The sequence below is a fragment of the Heliangelus exortis genome, chromosome 1 (assembly GCF_036169615.1).
Source record: "Heliangelus exortis chromosome 1, bHelExo1.hap1, whole genome shotgun sequence".
NCBI classification, from domain to species: domain Eukaryota; kingdom Metazoa; phylum Chordata; class Aves; order Apodiformes; family Trochilidae; genus Heliangelus; species Heliangelus exortis.
The window spans coordinates 135223532-135246488 of record NC_092422.1 but is presented as its reverse complement, the minus strand read 5'-3'; the positions used below and the strand labels follow the sequence as shown (position 1 = coordinate 135246488).

The 22957-nt window shown below is 35.3% G+C and overlaps 1 protein-coding gene across 18 annotated transcripts in view; it reads left to right on the top strand.

Annotated features, from left to right (window-relative positions):
- The window catches only part of ERC1 (ELKS/RAB6-interacting/CAST family member 1), a 277145-nt gene that overhangs the window by 84785 nt on the left and 169403 nt on the right, over positions 1-22957 (top strand). For 10 of the 18 annotated variants that reach the window (XR_011730564.1, XR_011730563.1, XM_071768456.1 and 7 more), the window contains 4 exons: positions 12178-12315; positions 13330-13470; positions 14574-14714; positions 19360-19395. Coding sequence is in view for 13 of the 18 variants with exons in the window: in XM_071768456.1 (XP_071624557.1) it covers positions 12178-12315; positions 13330-13470; positions 14574-14714; positions 19360-19395 (456 nt within the window). In the remaining 5 variants the exon portion in view is untranslated. The remainder of the gene's footprint in view (positions 1-12177; positions 12316-13329; positions 13471-14573; positions 14715-19359; positions 19396-22957) is intronic. The other 8 variants (XR_011730571.1, XR_011730566.1, XR_011730568.1 and 5 more) reach the window with 1 other exon arrangement.

Below are 22957 nucleotides of genomic sequence, written 5' to 3'. Positions count from 1 at the left end.
CTGCTAGTATGTAGCTGTGAATGATGAGGATTTAGGTAATGTTCAGTTCTGTTACATCAAACTTCAGGAAGGAATGGAAGTTCAGGCATGGATTTTAGCCACAAGTCAGTCAAAAGATCTACATCAGAGCCCTAATTTTCAATCTTCATGGTCTCATTTTTTGATTGTTCATCTTTTTAGAAATACTTATTGATTTCCTATTACTCTGCTGTGCTTTCTCTTAGTTTTCAAAATTGGTCACACACACACTCCAAACACTGATTGAGAACCCAGCTGACTGTTTAACCAGGAAGTGGGGAATCTGACATTTGCTTTAATGTTAAATGTCAGTGAGATTCTTTTGCTTCCATTTACTCTTACAGTGTTTTTCTCACACATTTTCTAATTTGCTTTGGTTAACTCTTCAGGATGGTCTTTCATTGGTTCATTTATAGGCAGTGCTAATGGTTCCCTTTTCACTCATTATTACACTTATTTTCTTGAGACCACCGTAATTGATAACAAGATGGTTTCATCTTGTCACTTCATGAGGCTAGCCTGTTTTTTGAGGTTAGTTTGCTGCTGCTTTTAAGTACCTGGTCTTTTTAGACTGGAAAGTAAGGACTCGAGCTTTTAGATGTAAAGATCTGGAGATCTTGTTCTTATAGATAGCTCAACAGAAGATAACAACTCTATAATAAACAGCAATTCAAAATGTTTTGTAAACCTGTCTCTGAGCTTCTTGAACAAAGAAACATAAAACCTATCTATAGAAAAGTACCTTTCCTGCTAATAGCTAGAATCATTTCAAGAGGTTTGAATTCACTTCAGCCTTCAAGGTGTTGGAATCATTTCCTTTAACATGACCAGTTAAATTGGGAGGCTTTAAAGTCAAAATATTATTTTTTTCAGTTTCTATAATTAGCAAGCATATTTTTATATGTTCTATATTTTATTATTTTCTATAATTAGCAAGAATATTTTTATAGAGAATCCAGCTGACAATACTTGTATCTGAAATGAGGACCAATTCAGTCCTTAGAAGTTTTAGGATTGATGCCTTCCACTGAGTTGGTTCTCTAGACCTGGAACCTAAGACTAGGTTTGGAATTTTCTATAGATTGGGCTTTGCATTTTCTTGTTTTCTTTAATATTTTTCCACAGAAAAGCAGAGCTTGAGAATATACTGAAGTAGGATTAGATCTCATTTTTCTCTGCAGACTGTGAAAGTCATGAGAACACGAATAAAGTCTATTTCAGGTGCTAGAGAAAATTGTGAAGACACATTCTTATTTGATAAATATGCCTATCCTTTTTTGACTGTACAGAGGGTAAATCTGCCCTCTACCTGGAACTTGAGAAGCTTGTAACTCCTCACATGTAAAGGTTTTTCTCTTAAAGCTTACAAACTGTAGGGTTTTTTTTATTGTTGGGTTTTTTTTGTTTTTTTTTTTTTTTACGTTTCCACCTTATTAAATGCACAGACTGTTCCTATTTTTTTTTCAAAAGTGCAGTCTTTAAACTTTTGCCTCCATGCACAATAGTCTTTTTATTCCTCCCTCTGATGATAAACTGGAATTTAAGACAGATTAGGTTTCAGTTTGTATATTCCAATTGAAGATTTAGAAAGTACAGTTTAAACTACCTTCAGAGATCATACTAGTTTTTTTTTTACTTGGTTATCTGATCTTATTTTCAGTTTATTAACCTGATTTAAGTGGTACTTTGGCATTTTAATTGAATAAAGTGAAAACACTACAAAAGGCATGTGGTACAAAACCAGCTTTTCCTCTTGTGCACTGTTAAATATTTTTCCATGGATATTTGGAAACAACAGCAGCATAAAACTGTTCTTTGTACTTAGGAGTAGGTATGGAGTACAGTTTGGTATGTTGAAGGAGTTTAGCCAAATAAAGAATTAATTAGAGGACAGTATTCAATTAGTTTTTCCCAAGTACTCTTGGGAAAATCATATCTTAGAATATAATCATATCTTAGAATATTTTTGAAATGTGTATTCTAATGAGCTAAATGTTAAACACTAATATTTTTTTAATGCTAGGTAAAAATAAATTTTTAAAAAAGCTAAAACCATAAGATGTTGAAAAGGAAGGCATTTATTGACAAATTGTTAACTTGCATAATTTACCCATTTAGAATGCTGTTGACTTGCTTTTAAAATTTAGGGAGATCACCTATACTACTGATATAGTGATATAGCCATAGCAAAATGACTATGCTGGGCATTTGGACTAATGTTCATGATTTTTTTATTTTTATTTTTTAATATCTGTGACTATTTTAGATATGTAATCACCTGCTATGATGATAATGTCAAGAATTTGTTTGGAGTGGTGCCCAGAACCATACTTTACCAACTTTCTGCAGTGTCTCTTGTTGACACAAAAATTATTTAAAGTACATACTTTACTACTGGGTCTTCGCTTGGACCCACTGACACAGGTCACTGCATAGTTTGTTTTATGAACTATTAATATCATTATTATACTGATTAATGGTGGTGAACTAGAAAGTATACATTTTGGTGAGTCTTAAATCCATACGAAGTAATGAAAGTCTACTGAGTGATTAGAGGTCAAATAAAAGACATAGAAGGAGGTTTTGAGCAACAGATATCTGAAAAATTAACATGACAATCAGCATCACTGTTGATACCCAGCAGGCACCAAAATATATGCTCTTATTTTAAATTCTGGAATCCTTCCAGTGCTAAGCTCCTGCAGTCATGCCCCTTCTTAGTAACTTTATTTGAGACAACAGAAATAGGGCAAATGCTAGAAATTTGGAGAGTGCAGAAATAATTTTTAGCTTTATGTCTGAAAAATTGATGCAAAAAGTTTTATAGAGCTTCAGAATATTTTTTTTTCATTTCATTGAAAATAAATCTTGAATAAAATCTCATTTTCAGTTGTTAGAACTCCAGGCAAGGGGAATATGTCAAAAAATAAGATAGGGACCATTCTGGGCAAATAAGAAAACCTGAAAAAAATTACATTGTGTTGCATTATTATCTTTGCCACATCTGTCTATCTGTGCTACTGGATCAGCATGAAAAGAAATAGGGCTGAAAAAAAATCAATAGTTTGCAATCAAAGCATTTTAGAGAACTAGCATTTGGGACAAAAGATAAGTTACAGTTACCCTGAAAGAAGAAAAAAACAGTGAATTGGTCACCTCTTGCTTTGGGGGGAGGTCATGTTTTGTCTTGGGGAGGAGAGGTTAACACTCCTTTTATCGTGCAGTGCAGCTGTAGGCAAATAAAAGGCAAGTTTTAGTGTCTGAACTTAGCAGTGGTTTTTTGGCAGTTCCCCAGACACTGTGTGATAATTGACATGTGAGAAAGGAAAAACACAGATGATTTTTTTTTTTTTTAATTAATATTTGTATTTTTTTGCCTATGCTGATATTAGTTGTTTAGCTAGTATTTGGGAAGACTCCAAATTCAGAATTCCTGCTCTTTTGGATAAGAAGCACTGCCTTTCTCCAGAGGAAGTAAATGCCCTCTGCTTTTCAAAAAGCTTAAAAAGCAAAATTAAATCAAATTATCCTATGCTAATGATAAAAAATGCTGTTTGGCAGGAGAGATGGACTGCAAATAAAATTTATAACTCAGTTGTTTCAAATTATTAGTGATCATAGTGAGTACAATAGCAGTGTTTATATTTTAAGGATCATTTCCTTTCCATTCCTTGATCTGTGAAGTAGATTTAACTCCTCAGGCAGCTCTTCTGCTCCAACTCTGAAGAGGCAAGAGAGCATAGAGAAGGGGATGCATTCTCAAACACTTAATTCAGTTCCTTGATGTTGCCTTGAGATTGCCTAGCAGGTGAAGGAATATATATTTTTTAAGGAATTAATAAATGCAGACTGGATTGTTAGATATCCCTTTGAGACTCTGTAAGATGACAATGCCTAAGAATCCTCTGGTAGCACCGTACATGATGTCCTGTTCAAACCTGCAGCATGGCTGGTTGTGCAAACCATACAGAAAAGAACGAAGTTAAGATTGTCCCAATAAAGATGATCTGCATGTACACTTACAAAGTAGGTGAGCTTATGCCCTCTGAATAACTTTTTGCCTCTGTTGTATACCTGTGTGCAAGGTTATTCTCTGGTTTTTTTATATGCTTGAATGATTAGGATTTAAGGGGGAGCACTTTACTCCAGGATCGTCTACTCCATCAACCCAGCTTCTGAAAGGAGGTTAAATGAAGATAGGCTGGGCTTTCTGCTCAGCTAGGACTCATGAAATAGCTACTTTTCTTCAGGAACTCTGTGGCTTAAAAAGCTATGCAAATACAAGAGTACTTCTGTAAATATATCCGTCAGAAAAAGCTGTACTTCTGCTCCTTTTACTCCAGATCTCAAGGCATGCCACTGAAGTTGTTCCAAACCTGGTTTTGAGATTTCAAATGCCACAGAGGAAAGACTTAAAGTCTCCGCAGGCTTGTGCCATCTTGTTTATTAAAACTGACAGGCATGACCTCAAAGATGTGTCCTGTAGAGTCATGGGGGATTCATCCCTTCATCTCCCTGGAGGGTTATGAGACCTCTTCTGTTGCAACTGTTTCTTTCATTCAAGCCTTGCTGTTGTAGGCTTGCTGACTACCACTGAACATAACAAAGTTAAAACTCATGGCTTTTAGACATTTCCAGAAGCTGTTCTGTCTAATTTGTTATCCTTTGTCTCTTTTCTTTTTGTTTGTTATTCTTTGTCTCTTTTTTTACCAGATAGGGTAAGATTTTTAGTTAGAAGTATTACCATCATTTAGAGCAATAATAGAAAAATTTAGAGAAAATTAATCTTTCATCTCTATCAAAATACCATTAGGTAAAACTCCACTGGAGTTTCTGGTATTATCTGTGCTCCAGCATTCTAAAAAAAATGACACCATAATTCAGCAAATCTGTCATGTATGGAATGAGTCTTTTTTTTTTTTTTAGTATTCCTCAAAGAAGAGCAGTAATTTAATATTATGTCCTTCTTGTGCCTTGAGATAACCTCTTGATTGGCAAGATGAAACATTACTCATTGGTAGTGGGACTGACAGATTCTGGTTTCTTGAAGGGATCTGGGAAAACAGCCAACTGTGGGGCCTCTTGGCTTCATTATAAATTAAACGTGTAGCTTTTCTGGCAAGATAAAGCTAATAAGCTTTGTTGGTGTATTCACTGTCGTGCTGGACAAATACAAAGTTTGCTGTGATTGAAGAGGCAGGAAAAGCAAGGGCGTGTGCCATTTTTGGGGTTGCTTACATCAGTCTTCCTCTCATGGCTTTTCATTGCTCTCTGGGTTGCAAGACTTCACAATTTCCAAAGCATTGGTCACCAGGCATCCAGGCGTTTTCTCCTCCCGGGGGAATTGTCTGAGCTATGTCTGGAACAGACATTACCGATTGCATTAGCCAACTTAGGGATCTTCAGTAGAACAAGGAAGGAGTAATTTTTCACTTTAAATCAATATTTTCCTGGATTCAAGAGTGAATTTTGAATCCACTAGGCTAGACAGTCTTCTAAGGTTGTTCTCTGCACAGTATTTAGACAGTCATTTAGGACTGTCATGAGGCACAAATATATGAGTAGCTATCAAGCCTGTGATTTCACTTATCCAAAGGTGGTCAGTATGGAGTAGCGTCACCAGGGGAAACTAAGCTCACCTTGTCCCAGAATAGCACACATTTGATAATTAGGATGCTCCTCTATATGATAGCAGGCTTGGATACCTTCTGACAATGATGTCTGGAGGATGGTTTTAGACACAGAAATTCTGGATGAGTAGGGCCACTCTCTGTTGCTCCCAGCCTGTATTTTCAGTATAAATTGGAGTGTTGATTTGCCTAGCCCAGCCTGTGGTGTAAAATGGAAAGAATATTATCAAATTATTATATTAATTTAATATGTTGGTTTAATACATTTTTTGAAGATGGAATGTGAAAGAATTTTATTTGAGACTTTGATATTTAGTCACCTATCACTGTATGTTCTGAGGTAATTCTATGAGAACAGTGATAAATAAATACTGATGAATACCCACGCATGCACAGTTTCTTGTGTTATTTACAGTATGACTTCCTAATCCCTTCCTATTCATTACTCTGTATCCTTTCTAGGAGAATAAAACAAGACAATCACAGTTGACTGGGCATGGATCCCTCCTTTCCAGAGCTCTCCCCTCTGATTTAACACAGTTTTACCTTAGAGTATTTCTTTGATCATTTTAATGTGATTTGGACAAAGTAATTTAGTGTCTGAATCCAAATCTCATTTTAAATCTTTGTTCAAGCCTTCTGCTTGAGTGATCCTAAATGATTTGTAAATGGAGTTTAATTTGCGGTGAGGATTTCCTTTATAGTCAACATTAAATCCCATGTTCCCATCCTATCCATTTGTCTGCCTTAACGTATGGTCTTTCCTGCTCCCTGATTTCCATTCTTGGGTATTGCAGGCCTGTGATGAGTAAAGCCTTTCCTTTCTTCATGTCTTCTCCCATCACCCTTTTTTCTGTAAAGAGAATGCAATCTGTTGTGCAGCGCTGGGTATGTATCTAAGCAGGGATGTGTCTAGTTATGGTATCCCTACTCTGTAGCACCAAGTAAGGCAAGTCAGGAAAATAGTATCACTGTTCCTGGCTATATAAGATCAAGTTGCTATATAATAAAGAGTGTTTCACAACAGTAATCAATAAAACACTGTACTTAGTTTATCCAAGGAAAGAAATTTAATTCATAGTAGAGTAGGCTGTTCACTTGACACTTTTTAAATTTCATATAACCTTGTGCAGCTTGATTTTCTGAAAGCAGTGTCACAACTTCTTAGTTTTATTCTGCTTCATACAAAACAAAATATCAGATCTAAATTAGCATTTACACATTCCAATTTTTGTTTTATCAGCCTTCCACAATAAAGTGGTTTTGATTTTCCTTATTTTGAATTCCAAATTATAGTAGTTGTATTTTTTCTGTAATGAACTTTGTTGTCAGTTTTTTCTGAGTCTTCTCAGAATTCTCAGTAGAAGTCACATTTTAACATATATGAAGTAAATGGGTAATATATAAAAGTGTTTCATTGCAGTTGAGAAGCAAAGTCTAAAAGAATTTGTTTTGTTATTTATAACAGCGGTGTTCTTTTTTGAGTTACTTAGATGAATGAGTTTGTTTGACTTAGGTTGGAACCAATAAATTGTCTTAACAAAACCAGGTTGAAATCTTGTTGGAGGATAATGAATAAATTTTCTTAGCCAATGAATACCAGCAAAAACAAGGGGTCATCCGATGAAGCTCTAAGATAAACCAGTGGTAGATATTTTTTTTTAATAGTTTATGTAGTTAACTGTATGTATTTAACCAAGTGTCTCACATGTTGCTGTAACAAATATTGTATGAATACTTTTGTTATTTAATTTGCATATTACATAAAGTATTGTCTATTCATATTAAAGCCTGTGTGCTTTGAGGTGTAACCAATATTAACGGGTTGGAAAGAGTTCTTCCTTCTGCACCCCTTGTTTCAAAACCCTGTTCTGGATTGGCCAGTGTCCATGGTAGGATTTTACAATTTAAAGTCTTTGCTTTTGACTAGGCTAGGCTATGGATATTCTTGAACTGCCTCAGAATGAAGCAATTTCTTCACTAAATTTAACTGGTTTACAGCTGTCAAAGGATGCGATTTATTGCTAATGCATAATTTTTTTCTAGGCATATGGTTAGGAACTGAGACATAGCTTAAGAACATATATGTTGGCTCCCCTGAAAATGTGAATTTAGGTTATATAGCAAATCAGTATTCAGTTTTGGAGTCTTGACTTCTTTTTTCTTTTTCTCTGACTTGAATTATTCTTGAGACTCCTTAGAAGCTTGTAAGGAAAATGCCTTTCAGTATCAGTTTTCAGAAACAACAGACTGTAGTCATAGGATTGTGTTTAAAGTTTTGAAGAAAATTCAACCTATTTACTAGCAGGACAGAAGGGTTGCAAACATGTATTAATGTATTAACAGTCTCAGAATATTATTTGAAACATCTGGTTTAAACACTGTTATAGGTAGTATGACAGTACAGAAAAAGGTCTTTACTATTTGGAAGCTCTCATAATTACAGCTCAGTTTATGGTGACTGTTCTTCTTAGTTCTACTTTGCAGTGATCTGTCAGCAAACTGGTGCTACCAAAGGATGATTAGGTATGCAAAGGAAAGCAAGGCGAAAGGAAATAAAAAGGATGGAATTGTCCTTAGAGACTATTTATGTAAACATAGCTGAACTGCTTTTCTGGCTGATAAAAATCTACTTAAAAGTTCCTTCCGTGTGACATTTATAAAACTGCAGATTAATCTTATAAAACTGACCACTAATATCTGCTAATAAGCTTTCATTATGGTTTCCAAAGAATTGTTTTCAGAAACATAGTACTATTTATGAATCAAATAGTATAGCTTTCTTGAACAGTCTTTCAGGACTTAAGGTGATCTCTCATTAATAAAGTTTAGGAACAAAATTTCTTAAATTCAGATCCCTCTCAATTTTCTAGTGTAACCTACTTGATTTATTCTAATTTGAAATTCACTGGTAAAATAGAAATTCTTTTCCAGGTGTTCAATTTCTAAATATCCTAGGGTTCACAACAGTTCTACAGAAGAGCTTTTTGGTTGAAACCTGATGCAAAGGATCCAGTAGTAACCTCTAACTAAAAGAATTTGGAATCTAGTGGCTTTGATGGGTATTAAACTGGATGGGTCTCATGTAAGTCCTTGGGCTGTTTTTAATTTGCATTTGCTTGGAGTTTTCAGTGAAGTTTTTGGGGTTTTTTTTTTGCAAAAAGTAGAATGTTTCCTTGCCTTTGGAACAGAATGCCAGAGAAGACTACTTTTGCCTCCGCGCCTGTGCTTCAGGGCTGGAAAGCAAAATAATTAGTTCCACACAACTAGAAATAAATCACCCAGGTTGAAATATGATAGTGCCTGACAACTGGTAATGTTGGAAAAAAATATTTCAGTAAATCATTATTGATGTGGAAATCAGTATGCCAAACAGATTATTCCAGTGTATGTATCTATGTGTACCTTTACAGTAAGCTGAGTGTTGCCAGCTTATCCATAGACAGCTGTCTTTACCCTGAAAAATAAGTATATATGGGAAGAATTAAGATTAGTAATAATCTAATAATAGCATATATTTTTTTTTTATTTTTTCTTTTTGGAAATTTTGTACAGTAATACATATTCCTTAGATTTATAGAACATTTCAGAGGAAATTTGTTGTCTTCCAAATATTTAAAGATTAAACAGTGCTGGTTCAATTCTTGTCCCTTAATGTTTTCCAGAGGGCTTGGTGTTTCCATTGTGATTTATTTAATCTTTTGCCAGGGAGGAAACAAAGACCCTCTTTTGGTTATACTTGCTTTATTTCTTTCTGTTCTTCAAGAATTTGTTTAGAATTACTTTTTTGGTTGGTTGCGTAGGAAAAAGGGATAGTAAAACAAATATATGTATTATGTATTATTTTTGAAACAGATTCTAAAGCTACTTGTAAGCACATTGAAGTGTAATTCTTCATTTACTATATTAGCCAAGTATAGATTGTTTTTTTCTTTTTTCTTAGTATGTATTTTTGGTGAGCCTACATTTTATTATATGTATAGTAGTGCTGATTTGGGAGAAAAATGGAATAAAGGCAACAGTTTTATACGATGTAATAAATTAAATATTGCATCTATTATTATAGAAGTGTTATAATTTGGATACAACAATTGATCCAGTTTCTGTAGTTTTAAGGGCATCTCTCTGCTGGGGAACATCAGTTATCTGACCCTGCAAAGACACAATTGTAGGTAGAGTGCGTTCCTTAGGTAGTGCTAAGGTATTAGCATGACTTACAACATTTCAGTGTATCTGCTGTTCCCAGGATGATAACAAAAAACATCATTCATTACTCTGGACTGAAAAGTATGCATGTAGACTGAAAAAATACACAGATTCACACTTTCTACAACTTGCATTTATTTTATTTTATTTTACTTTATTTTACTTTACTTTTATTTCTTGGAATACTGTAAGGTGCACTTTCAATGGGAAGATGTAGCAGTGCTGTTGAACTGTCTGAATGAAACATGAAAATGCATCCTGTACTTGTGGAAACGTTTGTGCTGCCTTAGCAAGCACCTCAATATATGCTGAAAATTAATTATTTAGCTGTCTCTTCTGTGTGGTTTGCTCACAGCAGAAAGTCACCCGACACTATCCCCTCTTCAGCCAATTGGAACCTTTTGAAAGAGCATTTCACCTCCAGAAGTAAACATGAGTCTAAGAATAGCTCACCCTTCTTTGTAGTATATTTTCATGGTTGGCTGTCTAAACAGCCAGCCTGTCTAGACAGCTGACGACACTGAAAGCTCCTAAGGTCAAAAGCAGCCACGTAGGCTGCTCCTGGGGATCCTACCTCCTCAGGAGCTGTAGGTGTGGGTGCCAGGAGAACTTTTCAATCTGTACTAGCAGAGTTCCTTCTTAAGCTCCATGGGTTACAAGCATGTGCTAGTAAAGCACTGAATCATAGATCTGAAGGTATAAAGGATTTTTCAGTTCTTACATTTATGTCTGACTCCCATGGAATGTCAGTGGTTATGTTTTTTTGATGGTCTTTCAAATTTGCTTTGCAGTGTGATTTGTGTTGTGACCAAATGTACATTTGAAGCATAGCTTAAAGGTTAAATACTTCTTTTTAATAGAAGCTAGTGACAAAGATAAACAAAAAACAATTTCAGTGCATTCCTTTAAAAAAAAAAAAAAGCTTATGTAGTTTATCTGCTATCACTTATGTATAAATTGTGTAAAAAGGTGGATAACAAGTTTACATATACTTGCATTAAAGAATTTTTTCAGGAATTTTTTTAAAAAAAAGACCATACGAAGAGTCTTACACCAGGAGACTCATTCCATAGCTATGGGCTACAAAGAAACATCAGCAAGGGTTTCTGCTAGCTTCTACTTAAAAACATCTACTGTTATATGTGACTAGATGTCCAGCCTCCTGCAAAATCTTTTACTTTTATCATCACAGATCTAGACCATTTTCTGAAACTGTGTTCCAGGTTTCATTTTAATGGAGATAGCAAAGATGTAGAAGATGTGTTTAAATACTAATTTGTTCTGTTATCACAGGAGCTCAGTTTTACCAGCATAAACTGAGGGCTGAAGAGTAAAATGTGGGGATAATTGCTCTATTTCCAGTAATCAAGGAGCTGCTAACTGCTGTTCAACAGCTGAAGCAAAAAGACTACTTAATGCTTTAATTTAGCTTACCAAATGGGGTTGTCTGGCTACACTGATTCTTACAGATGTTTTTGAGAGATTATCTTGCTGCAAGTGTTTAGGAGATAGTTACCTTACATGCCACGTGTCATTCACCTGTTCATACATTTGCTGACCCAAGAAGAACTTGTCAGTAACAACAACCAGAAGGAAGCAACTGAGAAATCTTTACCCAGTTTAATCCTTTGGTGATATATTTGTTATCAACAGGTTATCATAATCTTAATGTGTCTGTTTCTTGTGATGTGTGTATGCACAAAAAGGGTTTAGCATCAGGTCTTCTCAGTCTATCAAAAGGTATATTAAGAGCTCATAAACTGATAGAATTCTACACTCACAGAAAACAAGGCTGATATATTTTCTACCCACTGTGTACTATACCTACATTTTTTACTACTGTGTGTTAGTGCACCATATAGCAAACCATCGTGTAAGATTAAAAAGCAACATGCCAGTACAGGAAAGAATATGACAGTACCAAAGGCAATATGTAAAATAATACTTTTTCTCAGCTTCATAATTATCAAGTGTCTTTTTGTGTTTATATAAGCAGTAATGTTTTTCATATATTTTTTCTTGTCATACTGTTAATACATTGATCATCCTTCAGTCATGCAGGGTCCGACATCCTTGGGAAGTAGGAATAATTCTGTTTCTTTGTATTTTTCTTGTAAATATTATTTAGTCTGTCTTATTCTGAATTCCTTCCCAATTACTGGAGATGTTACTCATTCCTTGCTAATGTGGTTTTGATGTTTTGATGTAGGATTATAGGAACTATGCCTACTTCTTTTGCTTTAAGGATATGTTTAAAAGAATTTAAGATTATTTTTCATGATTTTTCTTGCTGTCTTCTTAAAATGTACTCCTCCTCTTTCAGATTGAAAATCTTCAGGAACAGCTAAGAGACAAGGAGAAGCAAATGAGCAGCTTAAAGGATCGAGTGAAATCCTTGCAGGCTGACACCACAAACACTGACACTGCCTTGACCACGCTGGAAGAAGCGCTGGCAGAAAAAGTGAGTATGGGAAGCCTGAGGCCCTTCCTTTGATAGGTCCTTCTGCTAATAACCTCTATAGATAAATTTTCTGCCTGTTCCATGGACATCCCTAGTGCAGTGGCACAGTGACCTCCTGTCTCAGGGCTGAAGGGAGCATGGGTGATACCACCATCCATCCCTCACCACAAGCTGCTGCAGGCCCTGCGTGTGGCTAGCCCATAGCCCAGCCCAAGCTCAGATATATTAATTAATTTATTTTCTAAATTTGGTTCTCTGAAACAGAGTTTTGATTCTTGATGTTAAATCAAAATTAGTAGTTATCCTGATGTCGCTATATTTCAGTCTCACTTTTTTTGTAGCTTTATTGTTCTCATGGTTTTTTACCCTTGCTCAGTTCTCAGGTGATAGCTGATTGCGGGAACAGCCTAGTCTGTTCTGTTGTGGTGTGTTCTGTTTCAAATGACTTTATATGTTTTCTTGATACTTGGAGACCCAGGATTACAGCTCCTAGTCTGTCAGATTCTATAAATGTAAAACTCTTTAATAAACCTTTGCCTGAGTTTGGGGAATTTGCATGCATCTCTTCAGCTTCCAAGATAACCAAAGCTCCATTGACTTCAAGTGTACAGAAGAGTTGCTTTTTTGCCATTTGTTACTGTAAATCAACCATGGTGTCACATATGCACTACACTTCTTACTCTCTGAAGAGTCATTTTGGAAAAATAACATTAAAAGAAGTAAAGAAGCAATGTGTAACGTATGCTGGCCTATGTTAACTTTATCAGGATCAGATAAATTGTGCTGCATTGTAAAGTACTGTGAGCTTTCAGAGATATGGAAAGCCTCATATTTCTTATCAATGAATCCATAGATTTCTCAAGTGTCCTCCTTGAGGATCTGTTTTACAACTGAAAAGAAAATGCCAGTATCACTGCAATCCTCATTCCAAGTGTATATGAAATGTTATAAGAACTCTCAGAAGTTGAATTGACTCGGAGGAATTTTCTTGACAGAAGTGCTTTTTCTTGTCAGGAGAGGACCATTGAGCGTCTAAAGGAGACACGTGACAGAGATGAACGAGAAAAACAGGAAGAGATTGACAACTACAAGAAGGACATTAAGGACCTGAAAGAGAGAGTCAGCATTTTACAAGGAGATCTCACAGAGAAAGAGGTTGACCGCCAAAATTAATCTGTTGTGTTAGAATTTTTTGCTGTATATATATGCTTTACTTTTTAGCTCAAAACTCTTAATTTATAGTAATAGTCCTTCAACAAAGTATCTAGTAGAATATATTGTTTGAGAATTTTTTAAAGCATAAATATTTCAGAACTGTAGAATATTTCAGAATAGCACACAGTCCCCTAGTCTGCAGCAGTTAATCATATTAGTAGTGAATGACTGATGGTCATTGATAGCATTATCTGGAGCTGTGATTATAGGCAACTGAAGGTAGGGAACAAACTTGTTCCTGTCAAATATAGGGAGGAAAGGACAGAGGCTGATCAAAGCTTTGGGTGCCAAAAGTGTATAAGTAATGTTTATTTTTTTAATGGAGACAATACAGCTTCTTTTTTTGACCCTGAAGAGTCCTTTTTTGATAGTTAACTTGGTTGTTGGTATTGAGCCAGTTGGCTAGACGGATCAGTTTTAAGTATATTAGAGAAATATAAAATGCTCTCTGTTCCTGTCTTCAAATTGTAACATTCAAGTCTACTTGAAATCTTTTTTTTTTTTGAAACTCAAAGTAAAATGCACCAAGGAAGTGCTAAGATTTTATATACATGGAATTCAACATTAGACAGGAAAAAAACCAACACAAAAATTGTTCAGAAAACAAGAAGTTGAAATGACTTTTGGAGATAAGTAGCGTGAATCTGTTTTACTGCATAGCAGCTATATGCAGAAAAGCTTTGCACACTCTGTTTTAGGTACTGTGGCTAAATCTGCTAACTACTTAAAATTTTAAGTACAGTTTTATTTAAAACAATTTTTTTTAAACATGACTGTCAGTGAAGCACTAGGCTGAGTTTACAGGATCTTCCATCTTTAGAAATTCTTTTTAGATTAAGTTAGACAACATGTTATTTTTATTCTGAAATTGGGAATCAAATCAGGCTGTCTTAAGTCAGTGACATGAACATCCTGACAATATTTTGTTCTAAGTTGGATTCTGAACATAGCATGAAGGGGTAGGAAGAAAATAAAGACAACATAAGAAACAGTTGTACATAAAGGGTATTTGCTTGATAGTTGTTTTACATCTTTTATTTTAGTCATCATTACTGGATCTGAAGGAACATGCTTCATCCTTAGCTTCATCAGGACTGAAGAAAGATTCAAGACTTAAGACACTGGAAATTGCATTGGAACAGAAAAAGGAAGAATGCTTGAAAATGGAAAATCAATTGAAGAAGGTAATCTCTCTTCATATTTGCATATGTCATGTGAATATTCAGTGTCTGACAAATTGGCCATGTCTACACTAAAAATTTTGAGTCTTGAGTTTGAATTCTTAGAATCGCTTTTCAAAAGTACTGGGAAGTTTTGCCCATGCCAACCATTTGACAAGCTAAGCTGATCAGAAAACTTTCAGCCACGAGTGCTAATTTTGGACTTCATTTACATGTAATAACAGTGCTGTGGGATGTTTGGTTTTTTTTAACAGGTTCTTGGAATTCAAGACTTATTCTTCTTCAGTACAGTTCATCATGGTAATTGTGCCATTAAAATTGTGTAACAGATAAAAATTTAACAGCTACACATTTCACATAGCAATTAGTAACACATGTAGGTGTTAATGCAATTAAATCGTGAAACATGATTGGCCTGGCCCATAGGAATGCATATAAACAAATGAAAATAATATACCACCAGTAAAGCCTGTGTTCTTCTGTTTTAATCTCATTGCTAGTCACAGCTGAAACACTGGTAGGAGTTTGCTGTTAAGAAGAATAATACAGGATTAGAAGCATGCTAATTAATTTGAACAGAATGTTTGTCTTATGTTGGCATTGCAATTGATAAAATTAGAACAAGACAAAAGGCAACTCACTTTTTAAAAGAAATTGAAGAGGAGTGCCTATGCTATAATTTGGAACTATGTCCTGGTTCCCCAAGTGAATGTGAAATTAAATTCTGAGTAGACATGTAAGACCCGTTTAGGATTTCTGCTGCATGTGTGCAAGGTAGATGTTAATGCACCAGAGAATGCTGCATGGTGAAACTCGACTCACATACTCGACCCATGTTTGCCCTTCTTTTTAATTCCCTTACACAAAATAAACAGTTCTGTTATTCAGCACCAACAAAACACAATAGCAAGAATACATAGTTGTATGAATCAGTCTCACATGCTGTTTTCAGTGTGCCATAGAGCAGGTGAGTATTTCAGAAGTCCTGAAGGACCCTTTGATTTGATTTCTCTGTCATGAGTAGCAGTTTCATCCTTTGTCAGTGTGTTACTGATAATGAGTTGAGAAATGTAGATTAAATTTGCCAGAAATTGCTATAGCAATTGGGTGGTAATATTAGTTTGTAGGCAGACAGCTGCAGTGGAAAATGTTATGGTGACTTAAAAAAAACCCACAAAAAAGCCTAACTGGAAGAGGATATAACAGTTAGGTTATGAAAAGCCATATGTGAAAATTCAATTATTTAGGGAATGTGTCTTTATATTTAGCATTTTTAAATGTACTGCTTTGCACTGCTTCCTCTAGGATCACTTTCCTCACTATAAGCAATGAGAATTTATCAGAAGCATCAGTGGCTGTGGAGGTCAACTAAATCTGGTAAAGCACTGCCAGCTAAAAGATGAACATGCAGTTAATTTGCACTGTGATGACAGCTCTTTGTTATAATTCCTTTAGGCCTACTTCTACTCATTCCATTTTAGAGAGAATTGTGTTTAATAGTTGGTATCCAGGAACATTACATAAGGACACTGAGCCCATTCATAAGAACATATATTTTTATAATCTGATCTCTTTTTTCAAGGGAATAATTAAGAAAGTGAATTATTCTCCTGCGATTCTTTTCCTAAGGGTTAAGCTGGGTAAATATCTCAAATGTTAAGAGCACTGTTTACTGCATAGAACAACTGTGGAACAAATAACTATATTCTTAATTAGGTTCTGTGAAAAATAATGAATATAAATTAATTGAATTGTAAACACAAACAGATTCAGGTCTTCCCATCCAAAGAAGCTACCTCACCTCAATTCAGTTAGGATTGCTTCAGCGCTACAAGGAAAAAAAAATCGATAACCTGCCAAGCACCTATTTGCAGTATAAAAACCTTCCATAATGCTCTCAATATTTGCTCCTCTGCTTCAGGTGTTACTGCATAGTAGGGCAGTTGGACAATTGTTTCCTGTGCAGAGACCCTAAAATATTCTCTCAAGTCCCACTGAGACAAAATCATCGATTCCTTATTTCTTTTTTAAGTACTGTGTCATGTTGGGCTACTGCATGCTTCTTATTCAAGGGAAAGTTCAAATTCAACTGAAAGATTTTTTTGTTGATAAGAAGTCGGTCCACAATGGCTTTTCATAAAGGAATTGAAGCTCTACGATCCAGGTATGCTTTCATACAATTAGCAGTGCATTTGTTGCTGCTCAAGCTGTATGAAAGAGCCCACTTCAACCACTAATCCTCCTTGATTTCTCAAACCAAGTCATTCTTACTCTTACCCACTCGAATAAATGTAGTTAGCAACCATTGAATATGTTTTATACTAAGTTTAGATATTTTTTAACCTTTTTTGCCATTTTTTGTTACTTGAAGAAAAATAGAAAAATAGTTTTGAAATGCTTTCTCTCTTTAAATGCATAGCAGATGTTTATTCAGGTAGTTTGACATTTTCAAGGCTTGCCAGCCCTCAAACAGTCATGATAGATAATCCAGCTCCACATTAAAGCTTCTAAAAACTCAGTTTTACACATCTGCATGGTCAACTGTCACAATTAAAACAAATGGCTACACAGGAGTATTAGCTTAATACAAAATTAGAGGTTTATTATGTTGAGTTTTATTACATGAGTGCTCTCTTGCATAAGTTGTGCAGGAAGGGCTCCTTTGTATAGCTCTTCACAGCAAATGACAAAAAGCTTTTCCTTTTAGGTTGTTTTCCTCAAAGTTTTCACAGAGATATCTAATATCATTATTGTTTCCCTTGCCTCTTATTTTTCCTGATCAGTACTCTCAGTTAAATCCATTAGCCTTAGAAGTTAAGAAGAGACTGAATTGGACTACTGTGAAGCGATTAGATAAAAAAGATTTGGGCAGTTCTTGGAAAAAGCCTTCTTGTTAATCTTTAAACAGTGAGCCTTTGAGAAATCTTCAACACTGCAAGCTTCCACTTTTTCTGTGGAAGTTATTTAACTTAATACTAAAATGAAATACTATTAACCAGTTGTGGTGCAGAGGTGCTGAAAAGTTGCTGGTATTATTTTTCTGTCCATGTAATCAGTCTCCAGTGTTTGATTAGGTGTCCAGTTCTCATTGATACTATTCCTCTTCTTCCTAATAACTCTTTTATCTTGATCCCCATCTTAGCAAATAAAAGCGGAGTTTTTTCATATTCAAGCTTGAGGTTTTTTAATAATGATACTATAGTTACACAAATTTGGATGCTTAATGATGCAGTTATTCTGCTGTCATTGCTTCTGTGCTAATTGTCAGCCTGCTGCCACTAGGAGATACTGTGGGAGGTTCTGAATGCTGAAAGCAAGCCATGAATCCCTGCTGAGTTTACATGGCCTGGTGTCCTGCCTTAAATAGGCTCATTTTTTGCTGAGATGGAATCATTAGGGGGAAATCACACACAAGGGGCTCTCTCCCTGTTTTTCTTAAGTGGTTCTATGTTGTGTGGTTGGTTTGTTGGTTTTTTTTTCCTTAGGAATTCTTTTTTTCCAAAATTCTATTTTAAAGAAAGTTTTATAATAGAAGTTTTCTTCTATTTGTTTTTCTTTAGAATACCCTTTTCCTAACTTTTTCTTCTTGTCTTCCCATCCAATCTGCTTTGTTTAATTTTGTTTTTCTAACCTGGGAGAGGCCAACTAATAATAAAATTTGTTCCAGCAAAGATGAACGGATTTTTTGTCTGTCATAATTTCCAGTGCATAGTTTTTCTCCCTATAGAAATTTTCGTTTGAAAAGGATCAAGGTTAGAGAACCTGGTCCAAAACTGTATGTTAACAAACTTTCCCTAGGTGAAGTTCTAGGAACTTTTCATAAGAGAATGTTAGGAGTGATCCCGTGCCAGGAAAATACATCTAGATTCAACAGCCTCACTCAGACGATGTTTTGGTTTTTTTCTGCTGTGGTGTTCTTCCTTCAGGTTCAAGAGGATACTATCTTACAAAAGACAGGAGAAAATGACTGAATGAAAAGTCAGATTCCAAGACTTAGCTCCGTTAGTCTCATACAGGCTCTAGTGTTTTTATTTTTGTTAACATAGATTATCTGTCACAGTTGAGAATATTACTGATAATACTGCTAGATGAGGTAGAAATACTGGGTTTTTGTTCTCCACTGATGATTTGTTTTTTCGAGAGGGGATGATAAATTATGTATTCCGTGTAGCAACCTACAAAGAAAAAGGCTACCAGGGAAGTCAGGACTTCTTGTAAAAATAAAATGAAAAACCCAGGAGTTGTGTTCAGCATTCAGATAATGTCAGTTACTGCATTAGTCGTGTTAACTAGTTAGCTGTCTTGTGCTTGATCTAAGCGAAGTGCTAGAAGTCAAAATCCCATTCAACCTGTAAAACTGTAATCTGTAAACCCAAACACAAGACTACATTAAGTATTTCAGGACTGGACAAAACTGTTATACTGAGAAATCAAGATCAAACTTGCACGAGGATGAATCTTCATGTTTCTCATGTTTCAAAAGCTGGTTAGTAATACATGCTTAAAACACAAATTTAGATTCTATTCTCTAACTAAATTAATGTTGCAGCTATTATTTTAAATTCATGTTGCATCTTTTCTTTTTCTCTCTCACACTGTTCCTATTCCAAATTTTCCCCATCTTTTCCTATCTTCTTTCTCTCTTTAGCATCCTGAAGTTTTATTGAGTCATCCATCCAAGCCAGTAAGTTCCCTGGCAAACTGAGAGGCTATTGCCAGGCTCATGTAATTTTGTGTTGCATGTGTATTCACCTGTGCTTTTATATTTGTGCCAACAGAGAGCATATTGGTGAATTCCTTTAGTAGTGGGTATAGATGGTATGGATAGAAACAAAATGCTATGTTATGTTTTACCAGTCATGCTCAAAAAAGCCTTCTAAGGTGCTTTTTTTGGCTGCACTGGGCTAACTTCATTTTTGCTTGGACAGCTTAAGATTGTGCCAATGTTTTTGTTCCCTTTTGCTGCAGTTGCTTGAAGTGTCCTTTAGCTTTTATTTCATCTCCATTGTCTGTGCATATGCAGAGCAAGAGTATAGACTTTCCATGCAAATCAAGCTTCTTGTGTGAAAATATTATTACATCCAGTACAGCAATGCATTAGAAACAATAAGTTATGGCAAGTAAAAGACTGCTTAAAAACTTGTGTAACCATTAAGCTCTCTGGTACTATGTCAGATTAATTTGTGTCCTATTACCAGCCTTCTGTTTAATGTCAAAGAGCACTTCTTTCAATGAGTGTTTGTATAATAATATCTTGACACTGTAAATTATGTAATCCGAGGTGGTTTTCATCAGAAATTTCTTTTGTGACTGTGTGCATAAAAAAACTGTGTTACCAAACTTTCAGAAGACTGATATCTATGTTAGACTTGACAGTGTTCGTAGTAAATGTAGCCATCTATCCTGATAATCATTGTCTGAAGTTCACAGGAGTCCTGGTACTTTTGTAATTCATTTTTTTCAACATCCCATATTAGAAATAATTTTAATAGAGCATATAACAAAATGCATTTATGCAACTAGATTTGGGAAAAGAGTTGTGGTGTGCAATAGGGAAATAGGAATATCAGAAATAACAATGAATAGTTGGGCACAAAAACTTTTACACTGCATTTTCAGTAACTTCCAGGTAAAAGCAGTAATTAATAAATGCTCTAAGGTATTTGGTGCAAAGATTGGGGGAAAAAGCCCACAATTTCCTTAAAGAATATAAGATCAGTGGCATCTGAAGCAATTCGTTATTTGATACTTCATGGCAGAGGGTATTTTTTCCTCAAAGGTTTTCTGTGATCAGGTATGAAAAGCAGACTGAAGATTTTTTTTTGGTAAATTGATACATTCCTCCACTTTAAAATGATTTGATAGACTTCTAACCTGCAGATTACACTGGTACCATCTATTACTAAACTTGTTTGATTAAATAGATTTTTTAAATTGTTTATGGTTTTACAAAACCATTTAAATCTTTTAGCTGAAATTTCTTAGGTTGTTTGAATCAGTCAGAGATTTTGTTTGGTATGGTGTCTTTTTGAAAGAAACTCTCAGCCATAACAGCTCATTGTTTCCAGGAACAAACTATAGAAATATGTTGATTTTAAATTTTTTTTTAACTCTAGTAAACTTTTATAAACAGATCTGGTCCTGGTACCCATTACTTTTTATGCTCTTGTCTAAATCTGTCTAAATCAGTAAAAGGTAAAATGCATTGTCTGTTTGCACTTGCTCAATAGAGAGCTATATTTAGCAATTAATCTTGCCCAAGATTCCACCTGCACATATTAAACCCCACTGTGAGGAGGGAGGAAGACCTTTCTAATGTCTCCATTACCTCAGCCTCTTTCAGGTCTGGTCATTTGAGCAGGCAGCAGCATTATTAAAGACTCTGTTCACCAAATACCATGGTGGTTCCAAGCAGCTGCTTGATATAAATACAGCAAAAGCAAGAATCAGCATCTTGGTGTGCAGAACAGATCTGGACAAATAATCTGTTAGGATTGGAAACCTGTACTGAAATTTGGCCATTGGGAGGAGAAAAAGAGATTGGATTTTGCTAAGGGGAATGAGTAGCTAGGATTACCAGGAAACCTGGGACTCAGGGAAGACATGGGATGAGGAGAGGGTTTCATATGGGCAGAAGACATGGGACTGCAGGTGCTGTTGGATAAAACTAACTGTGCAAAATATCCCCAAAGCCTGGAAAAAACTTGTAGGAAGAGACTAAGGAGTAAATGGGTGGAAAATGCCTGGATAAAAGGAGTAGAATTCGAACCTTGTGATAAAAGGTTGAGGAAATGAGATACAACATGAAAGGATTGTGCTTGGTGCAGAGAATCTGTGCCCAGGAGAGCATATTCTCTACAATATCCTCAATTGCATGCAAAATTTATGATAGCCCTCATTACGCTGAAGTCAGAAAATAGAAAAATAGAAAATGTGGGAATAAACCGTGCGTTTTACTCCCCGCTACAATATCACATAGAGGATAAGGTTCAAGAGACTGTGTGGTGGCTTTAAAAGTTCCAGTCCTATTGATGCTTCATGACCATGTTAGCATCATCTTATGCAGTGGAAGGCTGGATACCCCCAGTTTTCATAAGCTTAAAAATTAAAACCTACCTACGCTAGCCCTCCCAGAAACCTTCTTAAGATAACATTTATTTTGAAAAATTAAAGATGTAAAAGCTTGGACATGGCTGATGCAACGTTAGATAGCTTTCTCATTTTCCGTTGTGGGGTAGTTGTTAAAATATTTTATAACTAAATTAGTGTCTGCCAGACTCTTGGAGTCTTCAGTATAGCATGAAAAATGCCCCAAGAATGAACCAGAGATACATAAGAAAGAAGTTAACCATCTAGAGAAACTACATGAAAAAATATTTTTTTTAATAGTAAGGAAACATTAAGTGAATTAGCCAGGATATTTTTTCACCTGCACAAGTTATTATAACGCATACTCATTTCCCCCTGGTGGTGTTGTGAAGTGGTTGGTTATTATTTGCCACGAAATAGCCTGCAGTCATGATTAGCATGATAGAAAGCTGGGGAAATATTTTTTTTTCAATGTTATTTGAGTAATTAAAGAGTAAACAAGGCCTAGAGCCATACACTGAATATCAAAAACCAAATACTCAGTATCTACCCATTACTTGAGGAAGTCTCTTCAGTGCATCGAATGAAGCTGCTTCTCTAAAATAGTAGCCTGTGGTCAGGTGGGTAAAGCCTGGCTCAAAGGAGGCCTGGGTAAGGGGGCTGACATAGGCAAGACATAGACCCAAAGACAGCCATCATCTGGGCATTCCTTTCTGTCTCTGTGCACTTTTTCTGCTGGTGTAAATTCTGACAAGAACTATTTGTAATGCTTGATAACAGCTATGGGAATTCATGGATTTTTTAAGAGATTTTTTCAGTAGTTGGTTTTGTTGAGGCATCATTCTCTTATTTAGACTTCAGCCTCCTTTATTACATGATGCCAACCAAATACTTACTTATTCGGTGTCAAAAATTTAGTTACATAAACAGAGACTAATCACTTAAAAGATTTTGACAATAGTAAAATAACAGACAACTTCATGTGACAAATTGAAATTTTCCTGGTGCATAGTGTATCAGAGAATTCTCTGAGCCTCTTATTTCCAGTACAGTCTTTTTGAAAAGCTGTTACACTACATGATGTTTAGAAGATTGGAACTGAAGGAGGAAGAAGCCAGTTTGTTTTTCAAATTTTTATTTTTTTTAAATTAATGAAG